The following is a 16,567-nucleotide window of genomic DNA, read 5'->3' as shown; positions in this document are numbered from 1 at the left end:
GATGGTCACTCTGACAGAGCTCAAGAGTTCCTCTGTGAAGATGGGAGAACTTTCCAGACGGACAACCATCTCTGCAGCACTCCACCAATCAGGCCTTTATGGTAGAGTGGCCAGGCGGAAGGCACTCCTCAGTAAAAGGCCCATGACAGCCCACTTGGAGTTTGTCAAAAGGCACCTAAAGGACTCTCAGACCATGAGAAACAAGATTGTCTGGTCTGATGAAACAAAAATTGAACTCTTTGGCCTGGATGCCAAGCGTCATGTCAGGATAGAGGGAAAGATGAATGGAGCAATGTACAGAGAGATCCTTGATAAAAACCTGCTCTAGAGTGCTCAGGACCTCAAACTGGGGCGAAGGTTCACCTTCTAACAGGACAATGGCCCTAAGCACACAGCCAAAACAACGCAGGAGTGGCTTCGGGACAAGTCTCTGAAAGTTCTTGAGTGGCCCAGCCAGAGCCCGGACTCGAACATCTCTGGAGAGACCTGAAAATAGCTGTGCAGCGATGCTCCCCATCCAACCTGACAGAGCTTGAGAGGATCTGCAGAGAAGAATGGGAGAAACGCCCCAAATACAGGTTGTAGCATCATACCCAAGAAGACTCAAGGCTGTAATCGCTGCCAAAGGTGCTTCAAAAAAATACTGAGCAAAGCATCTGAATACTTGTGTAAATGTGAAATTTCAAATGTTTTATTATTTATAAATTTGCAAAAAATTCAAAAAACCTGTTTTTGCTTTGTCATTATGGGGTATTGTCTGTAGATTGATGAAAACAAATCCCTTTTAAAATAAGGTTGTAACATAACAACATGTGTAAAAAGTCAAGGGGTCTGAATACTTTTCAAATGCACTGTACCTGCATTCTTCCTCTCCAGTCTGGCTTCTATGTTCCTCATCTTCACCACGATGGTTCCCGGGTTGTGCACCATGTTTCTCAGCTGCTTCAGGTCATCCCAGATGTCAGCGGTGGTGGTGATCTGACTGCTAGTGCTTGTGGGTTGTGTCTGTAGCTTCAATCTCTTGGCTTTCAATCAAACTCTCTGCCCCCTCCACACTCTCCCTGAGCCCATGCCCCAGAAAAACACCCCTCAAACACACACAACTACAAAATGTAGTCAGGCAATGTAGGAGAAATGTAACGTGTTTGTGACGTAACAGGAGAGAAATATAACATGATGAACTAAAAATCATTTTAAGGTGACGCAGGGAAAAGGTGTGAGAGAACTGAACCTGTATGTGGACACCCCTTCAAATAGGTGGATTCGGCTATTTCAGCCCCACCCGTTGCTGACGGGTGTATCAAATCGAGCAGGCGGCCAAGCAATCTCCATAGACAAACATTGGCAGTAGAATAGCCTTACTGAAGAGCTCAGTGACTTTCAACGAATCAAATGAAATGTTATTGTTCACATACACATGGTTAGCAGATGTTAATGCGAGTGTAGCGAAATGTCTGTGCTTCTAGTTCCGACAGTGCATTAATATCTAACAAGTAATCTAACAATTCCCCAACAACTACCCGATACACAAATCTAAAGGGGTGAATGAGAATATGTACATACAAATATATGGATGAACAATGGCCGAGCGGCATAGGCATGGTGCAATACATGGTATAAAATACAGTATATACTGTACATATGATATGAGTAATGTAAGATATGTAAACATTATTAAAGTGGCATTATTTAAAGTGCCATTGTTTAAAGTGACTAGTGATCCATTTGTTAGTGGCCAGTGATTGGGTCTCCATGTAGGCAGGAGCCTCTCTGAGTTAGTGATTGCTGTTTAGCAGTCTGATGGCCTTGAGATAGAAGCTGTTTTTTAGTCTCTCAGTCCCAGCTTTGATGCACCCGTACTGACCTCGCCTTATGCATGGTAACAGTGTGAACAGGCAGTGGCTCGGGTGGTTGATGTCCTTGATGATCTTTTTGGCCTTCCTGTGACATCGTGTCATGTAGGTGTCATGGAGGGCAGGTAGTTTGCCCCCCGGTGATGCGTTGTGCAGACCGCACCACCCTCTGGAGAGCCTTGCGGTTGAGGGCGGTACAGTTGCCGTACCAGGCTGTGATACAGGCCGACAGGATGCTCTCGATTGTGCATCTGTAAAAGTGTGTCAGGTTTTTGGGTGACAAGCCAAATTTCTTCAGCCTCCTGAGGTTGAAGAGGTGCTGTTTGTCTGTGATGTGTATGCCGAGGAACTTAACACTTTCCACCTTCTCCACTGCTGTCCCTTTGATGTGGATAGGGGGGTGCTCCCTCTGCTGTTTCCTGAAGTCCACAATCATCTCCTTTGTTTTGTTGATGTTGAGTGAGAGGTTGTTTTCCTGACACCACACTCCGAGGTGCCCTCACCTCCTCCCTGTAGGCTGTCTTGTTTTTGTTGGTCATCAAGCCCACTACTGTTGTCTGAAATTTGATGATTGAGTTGGAGGCATGCATGGCCACACAGTCATGGGTAAACAGGGAGTACAGGAGGGGGCTGAGCATGCACCCTTGTGGGGCTCCAGTGTTGAGGGTCAGCGAAGTGGAGATGTTGTTTCCTACCTTCACCATGGGGGCGACCCATCAGAAAGTCCAGGACCCAATTGCACAGGGCGGGGTTGAGACCCAGGGCCTCCAGCTTGATGATGAGCTTGGAGGGTACTATGGTGTTGAATGTTGAGCTGTAGTCAATGAACAGCATTCTTACATAGGTATTCCTCTTGTCCAGATGGGATAGGGCAGTGTGCAGTCTGATGACGATTGCATTGTCTGTGGACCTGTTGGGGTGGTATGCAAACTGAAGTGGGTCTAGGGTGGCCGGTAAGATGGAGGTGATATTCCTTGACTAGTCTCTCAGAGCACTTCATGATGACAGAAGTGAGTGCTACGGGGAGGTAGTCATTTAGTTCAGTTATCTTTGCCTAATGGGTACAGGAACAATGGCGGCCATCTCGAAGCATGTGGGGACAGCAGACTGGGATAGGGAGCCATTGAATATGTCCGTAAACACACCAGCCAGCTGGTCTGCGCATGCTCTGAGGACACGGCTAGGGATGTCGTCTGGGCCAGCAGCCCTGCGAGGGTTAACACATTTAAATGTTTTACTCACGTCGGCCACGGAGAAGGGAGGATGCAGTCCTTGTTAGCGGGCCGCGACGGTGGCACGGTATTATCCTCAAATGATGACTCCTTGCTGTCCCCAGTCCACCTGGCCGTGCTGCTGCTCCAGTTTCAACTGTTCTGCCTGCGGCTATGGAACCCTGACCTGTTCACCGGACGTGCTACCTGTCCCAGACCTGCTGTTTTCAACTCTCTAGAGACCGCAGGAGCGGTAGAGATACTCTTAATGATCGGCTATGAAAAGCCAACTGACATTTACTCCTGAGGTGCTGACTTGCTGCACCCTCGACAACTACTGTGATTATTATTATTTGACCATGCTGGTCATTTATGAACATTTGAACATCTTGGCCATGTTCTGTTATAATCTCCACCCGGCACAGCCAGAAGAGGACTGGCCACCCCTCGTAGCCTGGTTCCTCTCTAGGTTTCTTCCTAGGTTTTGGCCTTTCTAGGGAGTTTTTCCTAGCCACCGTGCTTCTACACCTGCATTGCTTGCTGTTTGGGGTTTTAGGCTGGGTTTCTGTACAGCACTTTGAGATATCAGCTGATGTAAGAAGGGCTATATAAATAATTTTGATTTGATTTGAAAGCTGGTAAAGAAGGTGTTAAGTTTGTCTGGAAGCGTGACATCGGTGTCCGTGACATGGCTGGTTTTCTTTTTGTAATCCGTGATTTCGTGTCTGAGCCGTTGAATTGCGACTCCACTTTGTCCCTGTACTGGCATTTCGCTTGTTTGATTGCCTTGCGGAGGTATAGCTACACTGTTTATATTCAGCCATATTCCAAGACCTCTTTCCATGGTTAAATGCGGTGGTTCGTGCTTTCAGTTTTCTGTGAATGCCGCCATCCATCCACGATTTCTGGTTAGGGTAGGTTTTAATAGTCACAGTGGGTACAACATCTCCAATGCACTTCCTTATAAACTCACTCACCGAGTCAGCGTATAGATCGATGTTGTTCTCTGAGTTTGACCGGAACATATCCCAGTTCAGGTGATCAAAGCAATCTTGAAGCGTGGATTCCGATTGGTCAGACCAGCGTTGAATGGTTCTAGTCACTGGTACATCCTGTTTGAGTTTCTGCCTATAAGACGGTAGGAGCAAGATGGCGTCGTGGTCGGATATGCCGAAGGGAGGGCGGGGAGGGCTTTGTATGCATCTCGAAAGTTAGAGTAGCAGTGATCGAGCAAATACCCTCCGCGAGTACTGCAATCACCATGCTGATAGAATTTAGGTAGCCTTGTCCTCAAATTTGCTTTGTTAAAATCCCCAGCTACAATAAATGCAGCCTCAGGATATATGGTTTCCAGTTTATATAGAGTCCAGTGAAGATCCTTGAGGGCTGTCGTGGTGTCTGCTTGAGGGGGAATGTACACAGCTGTGACGATAACTGACGAGAATTCTCTTGGGAGGTAATATGGCCGGCATTTGATTGTAAGGAATTCTATGTCGGGTGAGCAGAAGGACTTGAGTTCCTGTATGTTGTTATGATTACACCATGAGTCGTAAATCATGAAGCATACACCCACGCCCTTCCTCTTCCCAGAGAGGTTTTTATCTCTGTCAGCGCGATGTATGGAGAAGCTCGGTGGCTGAACCGATTCCAACAACATATCCCGAGAGAACCATGTTTCCGTGAAACAGAGAATGTTACAATCTCTGATGTCTCTCTGGATGGAAACCCCTGCTCGAATTTCATCTACCTTGTTCTCAAGAGACTGGACATTGGTGAATAGTATAATCGGGAGCGGTGGGCGATGTGCATGTCTACAGAGCCTGACCAGGAGGCCACTCCGTCTGCCCCTTCTACAGTGTAGTTGTTTTGGGTCGGCTTCTGGGATTAGATCCATTGTCCTGGGTGGTAGTCCAAACAGAGGATCTGCTTCGGGAAAGTCGTATTCCTGGTCGTAATGTTGGTAAGTTGACGTCGCTCTTATATCCAATTGTTCTTCCTGGCTGGAACTTAAGAGTTCCTCGGGCAACAATGTAAGAAATAATACATTAAAAAACAAAATACTGAATAGTTTCCTAAGGACTCGAAATGAGGCGACCATCTCTGTCGGCGCGATCTTGCTAAACATGGTACCTTCATAGGATGCCACCTTTCCAACAAGTCAGTTCGTCAAATTTCTGCCCTGCTAGAGCTGCCCGTGAACTGTAAGTGCTGTTATTGTGAAATGGAAACTTCTAGGAGCAACAACGGCTCAGCTGCGAAGTGGTAGGTCACACAAGCTCACAGAACCGGACCGACAAGTGCTGAAGCGCGTAAAGATCGTCTGTCCTCGGTTGCAACACTCACTACCGAGTTCCAAACTGCCTCTGGAAGCAACCCCAGCACAAAAACTGTTCGTCGGGAGCTTCATGAAATGTGTTTCCATGGCCCGAGCAAGCCTAAGATCACCATGTGCAATGCCAAGCGTCGGCTGGAGTGGTGTAAAGCTTGCTGCCATTGGACTCTGGAGCAGTAGAAATGTGTTCTCTGGACTGATGAATCACGCTTCACCATCTGGCAGTCCGATGGACGAATCTGGGTTTGGCGGATGCCAGGAGAAAGCTACCTGCACAAATGCATAGTGCCAACTGTAAAGTTTGGTGGAGGAGGAATAATGGTCTGGGTCTGTTTTTCCATCGTTCGGGCTAGACCCCTTAGTTCCAGTGAAGGGAAATCTTAACACTACAGCATACAATGACATTCTAGACGATTCTGGGCTTCCAACTTTCTGGCAACAGTTTGGGGAAGGACCTTTCCTGTTTTTAGCATGACAATGCCCCTGTGCATAAAGCAAGGTCTATACAGAAATGTTTTGTCGAGATCTGTGTGGAAGAACTTGACTGGCCTGCACAGAGCCCTGACCTCAACCCCATTGAACACCTTTGGGATATATTGGAACACTGACTGTGAGCCAAGCATTATCACCCAACATCAGTGCCCGACCTCACTAATGCTCTTGTGGCTGAGTGGAAGCCATTTCCCGCAGCAATGGTCTAACATCTAGTGGAAAGCCTTCCCAGAAGAGTGGAGAGGCTGTTATAGCAGCAAAGGGGAGGGACCTACTCCATATTAACACCCATGATTTGTAATGAGATGTTTGACAAGCAGGTGTCCACATACTTTTGGTCATGTAGTGTATATAGTGGAAGGTCTCCATCTCCATAAAACGTGTAGAACTTCTCCATAGGAATATATTTACTTAAAGAGATGCTCCTGTACTTTGGTGAAATAATTTTTAAACCTCCCACTTTGAGCTGGATGTATTCAATGGAAAGGGAAAGGGGGATACCTAGTCAGTTGTCCAACTGAATATATTCAATAAATCCCTAGATTGAAAGTGACTTTTCTTGAAGCTGTGTTGCACCACTTCCCTATATTTCCCCCTACATGGGCCAGCCTCCTGGCAATGCAAGTTCTTGCCAATGAGCTTCAGCCTTTCATATTTGAGCTAGCAAGAGGCCTGCCCAGCGTTATCCAATGATGTCGCAGGGCGGGCCCAACGGCTAAGTGGCCACAGCAGAGAAAGGGTGTATTCTATTATTATCAACTGGCGAGGCACCGGTATATGGCCCCTTACATCATTGGGCGACAGCGGGGAGGGAGGAGCGCCCTTCTCAAATGGAACAGTAATCTGCTCTGTCATTTTGTCGACAAGGCAGCATGGTGCATCTCTTTTCGATAAACGAAATGTTAGAATTTTCCAAAAATGTCTCATTGGGAAGGCAGTGGGCTTAGAAAAGTGCACCTGGCTCAAACCCGGGAGGCAGCGCGGTTCCAAATAGAAGGCAATCAACTTCCAGCGGATGCAAAACATACCTACACGGGCGCCCGGGCGAGATTAATCAAGAGAGCAATGACGTGGTGCACATACAGTTGAAGTCGGAAGTTTACATACACCTTAGCCAAATACATTTAAACTCAGTTTTTAACAATTCCTGACATTTAATCCTAGTAAAAATTCCCTGTTTTAGGTCAGTTAGGATTACCACTTAATTTTAAGAATGTGAAATGTCAGAATAATAGTAGAGAGAATGATTTATTTCAGCTTTTATTTCCTTTATCACATTCCCAGCGGGTCAGAAGTTTACATACACTCAATGAGTATTTGGTAGCATTGCCTTTAAATTGCTTAACTTGGGTCAAACGTTTCGGGTAGCCTTCCACAAGTTTCCCACAATAAGTTGGGTGAATTTTGGCCCATTCCTCCTGACAGAGCTGGTATAACTGAGTCAGGTTTGTAGGACTCCTTGCTCGCACATGCTTTTCAAATCTGTCTTCAAATGTTCTATAGCATTGAGGTCAGGGCTTTGTGATGGCCACTCCAATACCTTGACTTTGTTGTCCTTAAGCCATTTTGCCACAACTTTGGAAGTATGCTTGGGGTCATTGTCCATTTGGAAGACCCATTTGCGACCAAGCTTTAACTTGACTGATGTCTTGAGATGTTGCTTCAATATATCCACATAATTTTCCATCCTCATGATGCCATCTATTTTGTGAAATGCATCAGTCCCTCCTGCAGCAAAGAACCCCCACAACATGATGCTGCCACCCCCGTGCTTCACGGTTGGGATGGTGTTCTTCAGCTTGCAAGCATCCCCCTTTTTCCTCCAAACATAACGATGGTCATTATGGCCAAACAGTTCTATTTTTGTTTCATCTGACCAGAAGAAATTTCTCCAAAAAGTATGATCTTTGTCCCCATGTGCAGTTGCAAACCATAGTCTGGCTTTTTTATGGCGGTTTTGGAGCAGTGGCTTCTTCCTTGCTGAGCGGCCTTTCAGGTTATGTCGATATAGGACTCGTTTTACTGTGGATATAGATACTTTTGTACCCGTTTCCTCCAGTATCTTCACAAGGTCCTTTGCTGTTGTTCTGGGATGATTTGCACTTTTCACACCAAAGTACGTTCATCTCTAGGAGCCAGACCGCGTCTCCTTCCTGAGTGGTATGACGGCTGCTTGGTCCCATGGTGTTAATACTTGTGTAATATTGTTTGTACAGATGAACGTGGTACCTTCAGGCATTTGGAAATTGCTCCCAAGGATGAACCAGACTTGTGGAGGTCTACCATTTTTTTCCCTGAGGTCCTGGCTGATTTCTTTTGATTTTCCCATGATGTCAAGTAAAGAGGCACTGAGTTTGAAGGTAGACCTTGAAATACATCCACAGGTACACCTCCAATTGACTCAAATTATGTCAATTATCCTATCGGAAGCTTCTAAATCCATGCCATGTTCTGGAATTTTCCAAGCTATTTAAAGGCACAGTCAACTTAGTGTATGTAAACTTCTGACCCACTGGAATTGTGATACAGTGAATTATAAGTGAAATAATCTGTCTGTAAACAATTGTTGGAAAAATGACTTGTGTCATGCACAAAGTAGATGTTCTAACCGACTTGCCAAAACTATAGTTTGTTAACAAGAAATTTGTGGAGTGGTTGAAAGACGAGTTTTAATGACTCCAACCTAAGTGTATGTAAACTTCCGACTTCAACTGTACCTGCACATGTGATGGACCATTGTTGGGTCATGAGTGCTACTTTCAGAACTACTGGCAAAAAAAGTACAGGGGAATCTCTTTAATAACACATACTGCTAACATAAGAAACTTAACTGATAAGTTTCAAACTTTTCTAATCCAATAAACACCTTGCTTCACTTTTGAACAAGTTTAACTTTATTTTTTCAAAAGGTATATCATTTCAAATACAAACTATAAGGTTACTTGATTTTCTGATCCAGATAGGGAATAGCCAGAATACTCATACATTGCATCTCTTGAGTTTTTATACAAAATACATCTCATTACGGTATACAGAGCTCCAAAAGTACTAGGACAGTGACATTTTTGGTCATTTTGGCTCTGCACTTTGGATTTCAAATGATACAATGACTATGAGATTAAAGTGTAGACTGTCAGCTTTAATGGAGGGTATTTTCATCCAACATTTAGAAAGTGCAGCACCTTTTGTATATAGTCCTCCCCATTTTAGGGGACCAAAAGTATTGGGACAAATTCACTTATCTGTATTAGCATTAATGTAGAAGTGTTTAGAAACATATTATATGCTTATTTACAATACAAGTGACCCCAAAACTACACAATACATTATTTACCATACATTTCTATTGGGAACAAAATCTGAAACACAACCAAAACAAACAGCAAATGCATCCAACAAGGTTGTAGAGTCACAAGCTTGATGTCATCATACTTTGTACTACTTTAATACCCATAAGTGAATTTGTCCCAACACTTTTGGTCCCCTAAAATGGGGGGGACTATGTACAAAAAGTGCTGTAATTTCTAAACATGTCACCCGTCTGCACTTTAACATTGTCACTGTCCAAATACTTTTGGGGCTCACTATCTCATTAAGGCCATAACACTGAACACAAGTACAGACACTTGGGGATAGTGTGTGAACACTGAGGCTGTTCAAGCGAGCCTCCTCACTGTCATTGACAGCCACCCCGTTTCTATTGGCGACACTCCCATAACCATTATCAGTGACACTTCCGTTGCCATTGATGAAAGCCCCCTTGCCATTGCCAACCATGGCGTTGTCATCCCATTAACCACCATCCCATTTTCATTGACAACCGCCGTCACCTGTCCCCCGCAAGGGGACCCTAGACAAGGCCTTCAGATCCTGGGGAAAGGGTAGGGATGGAAATGGGGCGGTGGGGTGTGGAACCTCTAGAATGCCCCCCCTCCTTGCCCTCTCCCCTCTCCTCTCTGTTGGCCCGGAGGATCAGGGCGGCGTGGCAGTCTAGACACACCCTGTTCACCTTGTTGCCATCGTACTCTAGAGTTACTTTGTTGTCTGAACACCTCCAACACACCACCTGACAAACAGGTGGAGACACAGGAAGTCATGGTCATATCTGTCTGGTTATGTTAGAAAGAATGGAAGTAAACGGAGCGTGAATGCCATTTCAACTAATCATAACCTTAGCCCAGCCTTAGGTAAAGTGAATGTGTGCATCTGTGTGTGTTTATGCCCATGTATCCATGTGTGTGTTAACTCACACAGCCACAGGCTCTGCAGTGGTGTCTCCATCGGGTGAGGGCGTTGAAGGGTTCGCTACACTTCATACACATGGTCACCTCACTGTCCCTGATCCATCGAGGGGCACGCCGACCCAGCTCCTCCGTCTGTTCACACACACAGAGGCGAAGACACACACACACACACAAAATCAGTTTGTCTCGCCAAGTTGTTTTTCGACCCGTACATGCAAGAGGATCTCAAATGAGTTGCTTCTTCTTCCCCTTTGCTAAATGATCAGTTTCCCGCCACACCCATTTGCCTGTGATTTATCCCTCTATATGAATACAGCGAGCATACTGTACAGATGGAGAAACACACACAAAAGAATGGAAGAAAACATTCTATCGGTCTCTGTTTTGCACAAAAATAAGGGATCCTTACAGATACCTCTACTTCTTTAGAAGCTGACTTAAAAGTCTCATTCTTCTGCCGGAAAACATCAATGGTGTCCTGAAAAGCCTGAAAGTACAAGGCACGTCAGACCATGTGTACTCCCCCTATATACTCATTATGTGCCATTGGTCATTTAAACGGGTTTCAAAATATGACAAAGCACTGTTACCTTTATCCAGTCCTCTTCGTCTTGTTCAGAGCTAGAAAGACCACGCCACATGTTAACATTGATACAAAATATATACATCCATCCAAGACCTTCAGGTGAGTTATATTATTGTGACACCCCCCCCCCCCCCCCCCTCACCTGGCCTGTAGGTCCAGGGTCCTCTCCAGGGTCCTCTCTTTGCCAGATACCTGGAAGGTGTGGGGATGGTGTTCGTTGGTGGTGCGCTGCACTGTCATGCCCTCCACGTCAATCCGTGTCCTCACGGTGAACCGCTGCCCCCCCAGGCTGAACCGAGGAGTGCAGCACAGCAGCATGTTGTTTAACTGGATGGACAGCACGGGGAGGGAGAGGCAAGAAAGACATGAGGGTTTTAAGTATGCGCCACAAGAGTCTCCTGAATGCCCCGTTAATGCAGGAGTGTCAAACTCATTCCACGGAGGGCAGAATGTCTGCGGGTTTTTGTTTTTTTCCTTTCAATTAAGACCTAGACAACCAGGTGAGGGAGTTCCTTACTAATTGGTGACCTTAATTCATCAAGCACAAGGGTGGAGCGAAAACCCACCCTCCGTGGAATGAGTTTGACATGTGTGGGTTAAATGGATGTTCAGTGGTTCCTAGTCAGTGAAATGCAAGATTCTGACGAAATAGAGATGATTTAATTTCAAATTATACATAGCAGAAAATCATGTCTGTTCTACACTATACATTTCTAGAGCAACATGATGTAATGTTGCGTCCTCCTAAACGCCATAAGGTCTCCATTGGGAAAGAGGTGGTCTGACCTCAATGGGACTTCCTGGTAAAATAAAGGTTAAAATACTGTGAGCTGGTCTAACCAGGAAGAGGTATCTCTCCATGGCGGAGTGCCTGGCAGGCAGCATCAGGATGCGTCCCTCCCGGATGAACTCATTGGAGGGGTTCATCACGTCCTCCTCCTCCCCCCCCAACATCTCGTAGATCTCCAGCAGCTTCTTCAGATTCTCCTAGAGGACAACACAGCAGAGCGGAGGATGTTAGACAACAAAGCAGATCACAAACTTCTGTTCCAACCGATTGCAAAATAACAAAGTACAGGATGGTAACAGTAGTAACATTTTACTCACTATGCCTAAAGAGAAATGGTCTCTAGATATACTGTACTGACAATTGTTATCTGCAGTAAGTAGAGGATTAGCATATTAGTTCTGCACGTACTGATTGGCGGATGGCGCTGTTGGAGTGCGTTGCTGCCATGGAGATGACCTGCAGAGACTCTGAAGGCAGACAAAGAGAACAACACCTTTTTATTTTTTTAGGATAGCAAGACCACAAAACCTAATCTATTATGGTTTCTGTGACAGTTCCTCAGACTTGTAGTAACTGTGATGACACTGCGTGAGTCTTCGCTTGCGATGAGGACTACCTGATCTCTGTTACAGTAAGAGTGAGGCCAGCCTTTGTGGATCTACTGTATGTTGGACTATGTCTATGCTACAGTAAGGCAGGTGTCAACTCACTCTCTGCATGACTGTGGTCCGAGTCATCATCAGGCAGTCTCTTGAGGTAGTCTCTCAGCAGCATCTCATAACGAGGTAGTCTCTGGACCGGCTCCAACATGTGGTGCTGCAGGGTCAGACTACCACACACCTCCTGACTCTGGAAGATAACAGAAAATCAACAACAGGGCAAGACCGACTAAATGTTTCCACCACTGCAAAGTCAGCAGCTATTGATTTCCATTGGGTGAATGGTGCTATGAAGATGAAGAGAATGAATAAAGATATTCAGGTAAAGTGTGAACAGAGATTTACTTGGTGTCCCTGCCAGGCCAACGTACCTGTATATCCTGTATGACGTTCCTGAATGGTGCGGACCTCTCCGTCCAGACTCTAAGCAGCTCCATGGCGTGGTCGAAGCTCATCACGTACTCAGCATACATCCTGAGGAAGGGAGCATGCTGCTGCATGACATCACCCAGACGAGGGCTCACAGACCTGTGTGGTCAAGGGTCGGAGATCAAAGGTCAAGAAAATGATTATTTAATCACTGTTTAGATAGGATGCTAGCGATTTAAAGTAGGAATGTTAAAACCACTGTGGTCTTTGTGAGGCTAGACGAATTACATAAAATATAACCGTATTTTCATTTAATAACAAGGTTCCAATCCAATCACGTCCTTCAGTTCCATTGTAAATAATTACTTCATGTACTTCAATTGCAACATCATCTATTTGGGTTGTCTCACCATTGGCCCATGTGCGTCTCCAGGTCTGGCAGTAGGAACTGGCTGTGGAAGGTGTGGATGGAGGAGATGTTGGAGAAGATGGTCCTCACCACATCTACAGGGAACAAGCCTTTACCGGCTTCCTGAGTCAGCCGTGCATAGAACACCTGCACACACACACACGCAGTGTTAAAACACTGCTAATTAATACATACCGATCAAGTCATGTGGCGATAACCACAGTGGATGAACAGAAACAGTGAAGTTGACAGTGACACACTGACCTGGTCTAGCAGGTGAAGGCGAGCAACGTAGGCTCTCTCTGTGAGCAGAAGCTCGTTGGCAATCTTATACAGCTTCTGTTCAGTGGAGTCCTGCACCCTCACCTCCTCACTCCCTCTCTCCATCTTCTTCTCATCTGTAGAGCTCTCCTGAAGCTTGGCCTCCTCAGTCCCAGTCTCAGTTCTGTGAGAGGGGGACAGGTCCACGTTGAGCCCTGTATCCACCTTCCCTCCGTCTCCTACATGGCCATCGACCAGTACAGCGTTCCTCATCAGGTCCAAACCATTCATATTTATGGGAGAGATTTCCCTCGCTCTGCCCTCCCTATGAGCCACTACTACTGCCCTGTCTGGACTGTGTCTGTGAGCATCCAGTCCTGTGTGAGAGCTGTCGGTAGACCCACTGTCTGGGTCTCTAGGCTGGTCCAGGCTTATAGAGGTGGTGGTATGTGTTGGGCTGCTGTTAGCTGATCTGAGCACAGACTGGTTTTCCTCAAGGTGAATGAGGTCAGGCAAGCTGCAGGGTGATCCTGCCATGTGTCCATGTCTCTTCATCTTGGCCCCAGGGCTTCTCAGCTGGTTCAGCCTGGATCCTGCTCCCTTCCCTGTGGACTGAGATCCTAGTTTGGAGCGCTTTCCTGGGCTGTGGACACGTAGTCCCTTTCCTGGGCTCTGGGTCCCTTTTGGTACCCCCTTCACTTGGCTGTGGCTTGGCCTGGTCCCATGACACTTTCCTGGGCTGTGGACCGTTAGCCCCCTAGCTCGGGGTCCTGATCCCTTCCCTGTGAGTAGAGCTCCTTCTGGCCCCTTGGCAGGGCTCTCCCCAGGGCTCTGGAGATGGGCAGGTTTAGGAGACACTGGAGACAGGGAGGGAGAAGCTGAGTAAGGGATCTATCCCAGCCTGGTTCCAGAACAAAAATATAAAACTCAACATGTAAAGTGTTCGTCCCATGTTTCATGAGCTGAAATAAGCAATTGACTAATTACTTCATATGAACTGTAACTCAGTAAAATCTTAGAAATTGCTGCAAGTTGCGTTTATATTTTTGTTCAGTGTATTTGTGCTGTCTTGTTAACTCCTATTGGCATGACAATGACCATAGAAGTTGGCAAAACAGCACAAACAGATTTAGGACCAGGCTACATTTATCTTGCAGTGCAGTCTACTGGGCATTATTTTAACACTGCATTTTAAACCAACCACACTCCCCTCAGTCCCCGTACTGTGCTTTGTGGTTTGAGTAGGGATTTCTTAGCAGGGCTCTTTCCATTGACCTCCTCTCCAATTGTGGTAATGGTGCTCCCACAGCTACAGTACTATACACAGAGCCACATGTACTGCTGCTCAGTACTGAGGGAGAGCGAGAGATCTAGTTAGAGTGAGAATGGACACCTGCCATAGTGACATACAGTAAGGATATGAGGAAGTTAACATACTTTGAACAGTCCATTCTCTGATGGCATACTTATTAGGCCGTCATTGTAAATTAGAATTTGGTCTTAACTGACTTGCCTTGTTAAATAAAGGTTCAATTTAAATGAATCTGTAATCGACACCCCTGTGACTTATTGGTTGGAGGGGCAATCTGTGTTTGCTACATCCATTTTTGGGGTTTTGAGATTGGTGATGTGTGCCCATTGATTCTTGAATAATGTAACTTGCAGATGCCTCATGAGCTTGGTTCAACCGTCTTAACCAGACGGAACCCAAAATGGAGGCTTGTTTTGCCCCGTTGTTTGTGAACAATGTACTTGCAAACAAACACTGTAGCCTCAAAAAAATGGTTAAAACTATATCGTTTTGGTCTAGTGGATGGTCAGTCTTTGCATCCATAGCGCGGTCTATGAATGTGAGTGGTTGTATTTCTCCACCCCGATTCTCCAGCGGTTTACAGGAACATTAGCACGGTGGCTGCTTTGTTGTTGTTTGAATTGCAGATTGCCCATTTAACAGTTCCATCAATAACTCAGAGTATTTGGTTAGCATCTTACATAGGTTGAATCTTCAACCTTTTATTTGAATTGTTTTTCACCCTTCTGACCTAGGACCTACCGTCTCCATCTTATTACTGGGGGAAATAACAAAACGTGAGACTATTGTCCAGTGAGGAGATGTTGATGAGAAATACAGTTCTCCACAGACAAACTGTACATCGGCATCCGAGGGTAAGTAAATCACTGTAACATATTATACCAGTCAGCTGTGCTCAGTCAATGCCTTGGCAGACATCACAGACACTATGTTATGGCTTCAGAACTACATAGACTAGGTCTAGAGAGCCACAGGCAGAATCCAGTCAGATTTGTGCAGGTGAAAGAAGGAGATTTCAGTGTAGCTCAACTTCAGTAATCCGAAGAGCTGAGCCCAGCTGCTGACAATTTGCACACAAACACACAATACCCAGAACATTGTTAACAAACACAACTAGTGTTGTTATGTTGTCAGGACACAGCCTCCAGGGCATGCCAGTGGTAGATTAGCATAACCAGTGAAACTACTGACATGTTCCTCTTCTGCCTTAGACATGGCTGAGTTCACCCACTTCAATGCACATGAGAGTCACACACAAAAAAAAAAGTGTAGGGTAATTCAACCACTAATAATACATTGCCTGAGTAGTTTACAATTAGAGAATAACACAGTGGATTATTTTGTAAAGAATAGGCGCTAATAGCTGTGGCCATGACTGAAAGCACTCAGCTAGAGGGGCTAAATAGGAGACACTGGGGCCGTGACTACTGTGCAGGGTTGACCAGACCGTTCCTACAGCATTAGTTCGGGCTCTCCAATGACATGTAAACCTCGTCCATGTCAACACACCACACCAGTGTTTGCCTCTCTCTGGTCAGAATGTCTATCTAAAGATAACTTGGCTGTGGGCATCTTCACCGTTTCCTCAAAATATGACTTCGGGTCAGAAGCCACAGAAGATCCATCTCCACTATTCTGCTCAAAATGAGTTAAATCCATCATAACATGCATTACAAAAAAACACATCCTAGGCTATAGTAGGATACATTTGAAATCTGTGCAGTGAGTTATATTTGCGCTGACGCGCTCACTCAACGTTTCCAAAAGTTTCCAAACACAACTGCAGTTTGAGAAGGCTGACCTTCAGTCTCCCACGGTATTCCCTTCGACTTTCTCCTCACCGCCGTCCGCCTAAACTCCTCCGTCTCACGAGGAGTGGTCTTCACACTCTCCCCCAGGTCACCGTCAAACATGGTAATATGATTTATAAAAATAACTTTTATACCACTTATTGTTCCCTTGAGCGTGAATAATGATCGGATTCGAGGCGCGTAGTCCACGAACGCCGGATGGCTTTACGCAGGTAATTACCGAGCTGCTCATTCAACA

At 45.7% G+C, this 16,567-nt stretch overlaps 1 protein-coding gene across 1 annotated transcript; it reads right to left on the bottom strand.

Annotated features, from left to right (window-relative positions):
- Positions 1-9,738: 9,738 nt before the first annotated feature.
- On the bottom strand, positions 9,739-16,431 carry LOC120049083 (FYVE, RhoGEF and PH domain-containing protein 4-like). The gene is made up of 12 exons (XM_038995329.1): positions 16,320-16,431; positions 13,210-14,063; positions 12,947-13,092; positions 12,539-12,695; positions 12,219-12,357; positions 11,917-11,975; positions 11,559-11,705; positions 10,861-11,045; positions 10,723-10,753; positions 10,542-10,619; positions 10,139-10,264; positions 9,739-9,954 (listed from the first exon to the last, which is right to left on the bottom strand). The coding sequence occupies exons 1-12, from the start codon at positions 16,429-16,431 to the stop codon at positions 9,739-9,741; spliced, it is 2,250 nt and encodes a 749-aa protein (XP_038851257.1).
- Positions 16,432-16,567: the final 136 nt, after the last annotated feature.

The sequence above is a fragment of the Salvelinus namaycush genome, chromosome 6 (assembly GCF_016432855.1).
Source record: "Salvelinus namaycush isolate Seneca chromosome 6, SaNama_1.0, whole genome shotgun sequence".
In the NCBI taxonomy this organism is placed as follows: domain Eukaryota; kingdom Metazoa; phylum Chordata; class Actinopteri; order Salmoniformes; family Salmonidae; genus Salvelinus; species Salvelinus namaycush.
This window is presented reverse-complemented; position numbering and strand designations above follow the sequence as displayed.

Coding starts and splice junctions, on each gene's coding strand:
- LOC120049083 (XM_038995329.1), bottom strand. CDS start 16,431: ATGTTTGACGGTGACCTGGGGGAGAGTGTGAAGACCACTCCTCGTGAG. Junction 12,696..12,946: donor GAGACGCACATGGGCCAATG/GTGAGACAACCC, acceptor TTGACCACACAG/GTCTGTGAGCCCTCGTCTGG. Junction 11,976..12,218: donor GGACCACAGTCATGCAGAGA/GTGAGTTGACAC, acceptor GTCTGCCTTCAG/AGTCTCTGCAGGTCATCTCC.